General features: G+C 40.8%; 1 protein-coding gene across 1 annotated transcript; it reads left to right on the top strand.

Moving 5' to 3' along the window:
- Positions 1 to 2,657: 2,657 nt before the first annotated feature.
- Positions 2,658 to 7,889, top strand: LOC120359860. The gene has a single exon (XM_039459263.1). The coding sequence runs from the start codon at positions 2,658 to 2,660 to the stop codon at positions 7,887 to 7,889; it is 5,232 nt and encodes a 1,743-aa protein (XP_039315197.1).
- The last annotated feature ends 348 nt before the right edge of the window (positions 7,890 to 8,237 follow it).

Genomic DNA, 8,237 nt, shown 5'->3' with positions numbered 1-8,237 from the left:
TGGTTCCCAGATCCGGGCTCTATAGGAGTAGGTGCATTTACATTTTCTTGGTCAGGTGTAAGGTTTTTTGCATTTTTGCCATTCATTTTAATACCTCGGGTCCTCCGGAAAATTATAAACGATAAGGCGAAGGGGGTTGTGGTAGGGCCCTGATGGCCTTCATAAGCCTAATTTCCCTTGTTTTGTCGTCTTCTAACCAGAGAGCCCATAATATTCTCACCATCTTACAATTTGCTCTCTTCTCCTTTCAGAGTCCACCTCCCTGCATGGAAAACTCTTTCCTTGGCGGCAGGGAGCTTATCCGGCTAGCCTTTCTAAATCGAAATGATTCGCAGAGGGCTCTGGAGGCTACATTAGCCTCACTATCTAATTCAACAGTTAAGCAATACTCTAAGCCTTTGAAAGACTGGTGATTTTATTGCCAATCCATATCGATTTCTCCTTTCGCAAGCCCTGCACAATTTTTAATATTTTTAGCACAAGAGCTGTAACAAGCAAATTCATACTCAACAATTAACACCATGCGTAGCGCTATTTCTCTTATCACGCATAATGAGATAGGAAATCACGCGTTAGTAAAACGCTTTTGTAAAGGAGTAGGAGTCCTGAAAAACCTTCTCGCCTTCGTTACGACCTTATTTGGGATCCGGCACCAGTACTGGCTAAACTCGCCACCTGGTTCCCTCATGATTCGCTTTCATTTGATATTATTACAAAGAAATTGGTCCTACTCCTCTCCTTGGGCACCGGTTAACGTGTACAGACGCTTGCGTCTTTTAAACTATCTCAGATTTTTATGGGGGATAAACTTGTTATCAAGGTACCAGGGCGCATTGAAACATCCGCCCTAGATTGTTCACAACCGTCTATCTCGTTCTCTCCATTTAAAGGTTACGAAAGTCTTCGCATTTACAAATTAGTCAAACATTATTTAGAGGTAACCCAAAATCTACAAACTTTCTTGGACGATTCCTTTTTTATTTCCTTTGTTCGCCCTCATAGGACCGTTGGTCAACGGACGATTAGCCGCTGGTTACGTTCGAGCCTAGAAGACTGTGTAGTTAGGACCGATTTCTTTACTTCACACAGTACGCGCCACGCTTCAACTTCTCGGGCAGCCCAAAAAGGAGTAACCTTAGATTTGATAAAACGGGCTGCAGGTCGGGGTCATCCCAAATTTTCGCGCGTTTTTATAACCGTCCAATTATAAATATGGAAGATTTTAGCAATTCCGTCCTACAACCTTAAATATCTATAGGTCTTACTGAATTTTGAAAGATTTATAGATAAATTTTTCACTCCTTATAGGTGAGATTTTATAGATAAGAGCAGGAGTACTTGAAGTTACTCGGGCACCTGCGAAAAAAGTTTTGTCTTTTCTTTCTATTCAGTTACTAACAAGAAATATCGATAAGATATAATTTTTTGTACTAAGATGTTTAATAAACAGAAAAACCAGCGAGAAGAATCTAGTTTTCTTCTCTTTCTTCAGAACGCAAATTGCCTTCTGAACATCTACAGTATAATTGTCCATACGGACAAAACCACAGAGCATAATTATAAAATAAAACAAACTCACCGAGTAAAGTTCGATTTGAATTATGCTTGTGGTTTTGTCCGTATGGACCTTTTTTTCCCTCCCATAATAGAATTTTTCACCCAATCTTGGAATTTATTTAGGCGATTTGCTTTATTGTCTGAACAAATGATATGGCGGAACGGAATAGAACCGTAGGAGACTGAAGGCGCGAGTATCCGATCAAGGCGCCACCTTTCTTTTTTGGCGCCTATGTTGAGTTTACCATGATTTAAATTAGCCGCGCATGTATCGTGACGTTTCACTAGCGCGAGAGCGCCATTCATGTATCACTAGCGCGAGAGCGCCCTTTACGTCTCACTAGCGCGCCCGCCATATTGCGTTCATTTTAGGGGACTTCGCTTCGTCTGTGTGTGTGAAGTCGGCCCCTCCACTAGTTTAGTTCTCACGCAACCTCTGTGAGAGTCACATTCTTTTACGGTTGACAATAAAAATTTATATATTTATTAATTTGTGTCACCATCATTTCAAAATCGCAAGAATAAGCGTCCAAGTACGCAAGTCGCCGAGGATAGTGCAAATTCCCTCGAAATAAGACAAAACATTGGTCCTTCGAGCCGGATACGTCGTCGTAAAAGATCTCTCATACAACGCGTGCACAGCCATATTGGCACGCGTCTAGAAGCATAAATCCGAATGGTATATTCGGTGCGTGAGCTGGAAGCACATATTGCAATTATCAGCCTAATTCACATCGGCCTGGAATCTGTCGTTTTCGGACATAACCAAAGACGGCTGAGACATACACCATAAAAGGTTGGCGTTACATATCACGCGCTACAGCATCTCAAATTGTCGCAAGCTCGGATCCGCCATTACGGACGCCGAGCATTCTCGAAACTTCCATACCACTGCATGGAGGATTAACTACTTCGACGGAAGGAGGTTTGGACAGCGTAGACGGGACACACTCAAGGCTACAGCTGGCATTCATTGAAGCATCAACACACGACTGCATTGCTGCGTCGACGACTCGATGTAACATACGTAACAATACATTGGTATACATTGTCATACACACGTAAGTCAATCGTTTTCAGTCATTGTATAAAAGGGCGCGATGAGTCTTACGGAAGCTGAAGCGAAAACACGGCGAACGAGCATAAAGGGCTCGGTCACGCGGCTCAAAACATTTCTAGAGTCCGCACAAGCGTTGCGTGCAACGAAATTTGAGTTAATTGAGCGCAAGAAAAAACTAGCGGAGTTATTCGAACAATACGACGAAGTGCAATCGCGACTCGAATGTTTAGCGATAGACAAGGACACTACTGTGACTGCAGCATATGTAGAAGATCGTGCGCGGTTTGAAGAAGCGTATTTTCAACTCATGTCTTTACATGAGCAGCGCATTAATGTAATTGAACAATCTCAGATAGAATCACGACCGAGCACTAGTGTGTCTAATCAAGTAGTTACGTCTCAACATAATTCAGACTCAAATATTCGATTGCCGAAAATACAGTTGCCTACTTTTTCTGGTTCGTATGAAGAGTGGTACACCTTTCATGATTCATTTGATAAACTCATTCACGCTAATGAAAAATTGTCGTCTATTCAAAAATTCCATTATTTGCGCTCGTCATTAAAAGACAAGGCGGCGGAAGTTATTAAATCTTTCGATATCACAACAGATAATTATGCCGAAGCATGGCAATTGTTAAGCGAACGTTTCGATAATAAGAGGCGTATAGTACAAACACATATTAAGGCGATATTTGAGATTGCTCCAATTCATAAAGAAAATTGCACAGCATTGCGTGTTTTACTCGACAATGTGCTTAAACATTTCAGGGCTCTTAAGGCATTACAGAGACCAGTTGACACATGGGATGATGTGATGGTTCATCTGGTGTTGACTAAGCTTGATTCCACTACGATCAAAGAATGGGAAACGAGTCGTACAGACACGACAATACCAACATTCAGGGAACTTACAGATTTTTTGGCAAAAAGATGTCAAGCCTTGGAAACGATATCAAACAAATCAACAGGACGTGTGAACTCTGATGTAACGAACAATTCACAGAAGGCCAAATATCCTATTGCGCACGTAGTTACAAATAATCAATCTTGTATACATTGTAAGGGTAAGCACTTGATTTTTCAATGTGAATCATTCCGTAATCTTCCTGTCGAAAGGCGTTTTGAAGTCGCTAAGAATGCACATTTATGTATCAATTGTTTAAAGGCAGGATCACATCAGGCTAAAAATTGTACAGCTAGTTCTTGTCGTAAATGTGGAAAGACACACAACACATTATTACATTTTGAAGCAAAAAATGAGATAGCAAAAAAAGATCAGCAACAGACAGCTTCACTGTCTAAGGCAAATGAGTCTTCATCTGACTCGCCATCGCCGGTAGTAACTCAATGCACTCAGATGAGTAATGCTTGTAATGTTTTGCTTGCCACCGCTATAGTCAGTGTGTACGATTCCAGAGGACAAACCCATGGTTGTAAAGTTCTATTAGATAGTGGTTCGCAGTTGAATTTCATTACAGAAAATTTTGCAAATAAATTACAACTTAATGTACGAGATTTTCACATTTCAATGTCTGGTGCAGCAGAAGGACAATTCGAATCAAAAAGAATAGTCAATGTCACTTTTCGATCTCGAGTTAATGCATATACTAAAACTATTGAATGCATAATTCTTCATAGTATTATACAAAGAATTCCTCAAGAATTTCATCCGATGTCAGATTATAACATCCCGTCAAATTTAGCACTAGCAGATCCTAACTTTAACATTCCAAGTGATATTGATATGCTCATCGGAGCTCCATTATTTTGGCCACTTTTATGTGTCGGTCAGATTAAATCGTGCAAGGCTCATCCTACGTTGCAGAAAACAAAGCTAGGGTGGGTGGTCGGAGGTCCATCGTTCGATTGCTCGAATATAGCGACACCAGTCTGTCACGTTACTGCGGTCGACAAACTAAATGACTCCATTTCGAAATTCTGGGAGGTTGAGCATGATATTTCTTCTGCTAATACAGCACCTCGTACTCTCAATGAACAACTATGTGAAACGCACTTTCAACAGAATGTTAGGCGTAACAAAGAAGGTCGGTTTATAGTTAAATTACCTGTGAACGAAGAGAAAATTCAGCAATTGGGCGACTCGATGGAGATCGCAAGGCGTCGCTTTCTTAACTTGGAAAGGCGTCTAACAACTCAACCCGCAGTCTATTTACAGTACAAAAATTTTATGCGAGAATATATTAACTTAAATCACATGCGTGAAATCAAGGATCTTACGAACGACAAACTCTCGTATTATTTACCGCATCATACGGTTATTAAAGAAAGTAGCACTACGACTAAGTTAAGAGTAGTGTTCGATGCGTCGTGCCGGACCACGTCGGGATTATCATTGAATGACACACTGTTAGCCGGACCGACAGTTCAAGACGATTTGTTTTCGATCCTCACGCGTTTTCGTATTCCTCAATATGCAATGACTGCTGATGTTTGTAAAATGTACAGGCAGGTTCTCATCGATGAATCCCAGACATGCTTTCAACGTATCTTCTGGCGTGAATCTCCACAAGATGATTTGAAGGGTTTTGAACTCCTTACACTTACATACGGAACAGTTCCGGCGTCGTTTTTAGCTATTAGAACTATTAGAAAACTTGCAGAAGATGAGGCAGAATCATTTCCCATTGGATCAAAGGTCACCTTACGTGATTTTTATGTAGATGATTTATTGACAGGAGCGTCTACATTAAAGCAGGCATTAAAGATCAAGGAGCAAGCCACAGAACTACTTAATCGAGGTGGATTTGAATTAACGAAGTGGTCATCAAATCATGCATCTTTGCGAGATAGCAAGGTGCCTTGTAGCAAGGAATTTAGTTTAGCTGTTGATCATAGCAATGAGACTAGAGCTCTCGGTGTAAGTTGGAATTGCGAATCTGACATATTCAAATTCACAAGCATAGGACATCATCAACCGTTGGAAAAGCCTACCAAGCGTAGCATTTTATCCAGAATAGCTTTGATATTTGACCCCTTGGGGTTGTTGGGTCCATCCGTTATAATTGCCAAGCTTTTGATGCAAGAGTTATGGCGTTCTAAACTAGATTGGGATGAGTCTATATCTAATGAATCGCATACACTTTGGAGGGAATACGAAGGCAAGTTGCAAATACTTAGGAATATCGGAATACCACGCATGGTCGTGTGTAATGAAATGCAAAATGTAGAAATTCACGGATTTTCGGACGCGAGTCAACAAGCTTATGGGGCATGTCTGTATGTTAAATCTATTTCTCGTAATGGCCAGGTTGAAGTTCGCCTGTTATGTTCCAAATCCAGAGTGGCTCCCCTTAAGGCTTTATCCATACCACGTCTCGAGCTCTGTGGAGCATTGTTGTTAGCTCAACTTACACTAAAGGTAAGGAGTTGTTTACCAGTAGTGATAAGGTCTATGTATTTTTGGACTGATTCTCGTATTGTATTGTGTTGGTTACGATCATGTAGTCGTAAATGGACACCATTTGTAGCTAATCGTATAGCGGAAATACAGCGTCTCACTGACATTAGCGATTGGAGGCATGTGCCTAGTCTTGAAAACTCTGCTGATCCACTTTCTCGAGGCGTTATGCCTGACTTATTAGGAGACCTAGATATATGGTGGTTCGGACCATCATGGTTGAAATTAAATGAAAACGAATGGCCTTCTGAGAATTTTCACACATCAGACATAGAACTACCCGAAGGAAGGGTTGCAGCATTAGTCAGCGGTATAGAAGCTAAACCACAATATGACATTTTTAATCGTTTTTCCAAGTTTTCACGTCTTATACGCGTCGTTGCCTTTTGTCATAGATTCACAAAAAATTGCAAAATAAAAGGAATAAAAATGTTACACGTGAATAATAAAGATTCAGTTAAGGTTCAACCTTTAACGATTGAAGAGTTGGAACAATCTCGAATAGCGTTGGTAAGGTTAGTGCAGCACGATGCCTTCAAGGCGGAAATGCATTCAATTAAGGTTAATAGATGTTTAAACAAAAACAGTAATATTTTAAGGTTAAAACCTTTTATAGATATGCATGGTATTTTAAGAGTCGGTGGTCGATTGGTCAACGCGGATATTTCTTATCAATATAAACATCCTATTCTTTTGCCAGGCAAACATGCCTTTACACAATTAATTATTAAATACGAGCATGAGCGTCACTTACATGCGGGAGCGCAAGCTACCTTGTCAGCCATTCGGCAAAATTATTGGCCAACGTCAGCTCGAAGTACGGTGCGAAGCATGATAAAAAAATGTGTTACTTGTGTGCGTAATGCTCCTACATTAAGTAACACATTAATGGCAGATTTGCCTGAAACACGGGTAAGATCGGTAAAATATGTTTTTCAAAAATGTGGCGTTGATTACGCAGGGCCATTCCTTTACAAGGAAGGTCAAAGAAAGAACTCTAAAACCGTTAAGTGCTATATAGCACTATTTATTTGTCTAGCCACTAAGGCTGTTCATATTGAGTTAGCGGCAGATTTGTCCTCAGAAACATATTTGAATGTATTTAAGCGATTCATGAGTCGGAGAGGACGCCCCACCGACATATATTCAGATAATGGGTTAAACTTTGTAGGAGCAAAACGTGAGTTAAATGAATTGTATGAATTGTTTAAAACTGATAGTCTTAAGCAAAAAATTGTCGATTTTATGGCCCTGGAAAAAATAAAATGGCATTTTATCCCACCCAGAGCTCCACATATGGGTGGCATTTGGGAGGCGGCTATTAAGAGTACCAAATTTCATTTGAAGCGTATTATTGGCGAAGCATCTTTGAAACATGATGAACTGCTCACTTTGTTGACACAGGTAGAAGCTATATTGAACTCTAGGCCACTCACCCCTTTATCCAACGACCCCAGTGATTTGAATGCCCTTACTCCGGCACATTTTTTAATTGGATGTCCAATCACGGCGTATCCTGAGCCTAGCCTTGAAACTTTGCCCATCAACAAATTATCACGATGGCAACGTGTTGAAAAATTAAAACAGCATTTCTGGCGCCGTTGGGTGAAAGAATATCTTCATACGTGCCAATCACGTACTAAATGGAACACAATTAGCAAACCCATCAAAATTGGGCAGATGATATTATTACAAGAGGACAATTTACCACTACTATGTTGGAGTCTGGGTCGGATAGAGCAGATTCATCCGGGTGATGACGGTGTTGTTCGCGTCGCCACCGTGCGAACTCCTAAGGGAGTGTATAAGCGCCCAATCACGCGGCTGTGTGTTTTACCCGTGGAGGAATAAGCATCAGAGTATATGTATTATCTTAGTTAAACTTATACCACTGTACTTTATGCGTGTTTTGTTGTATTCAATTTTTCGTTAGTGTATAAGTTAGCGATCCACATGCCGTGTACAGTTTTTTTTTTTTTGTCGTTTCTTTGATGTTGAAAGCTGGTGCTTTCAAGGGCGGCGGTATGTTGAGTTTACCATAATTTAAATTAGCCGCGCATGTATCGTGACGTTTCACTAGCGCGAGAGCGCCATTCATGTATCACTAGCGCGAGAGCGCCCTTTACGTCTCACTAGCGCGCCCGCCATATTGCGTTCATTTTAGGGGACTTCGCTTCGTCTGTGTGTGTGAAGTCAGCC

This window comes from Solenopsis invicta, unplaced genomic scaffold, assembly GCF_016802725.1.
Source record: "Solenopsis invicta isolate M01_SB unplaced genomic scaffold, UNIL_Sinv_3.0 scaffold_131, whole genome shotgun sequence".
NCBI lineage: Eukaryota > Metazoa > Arthropoda > Insecta > Hymenoptera > Formicidae > Solenopsis > Solenopsis invicta.
The sequence above is the reverse complement of the archived record's forward strand: the minus strand, read 5'-3'. Positions and strand labels throughout refer to the sequence as shown.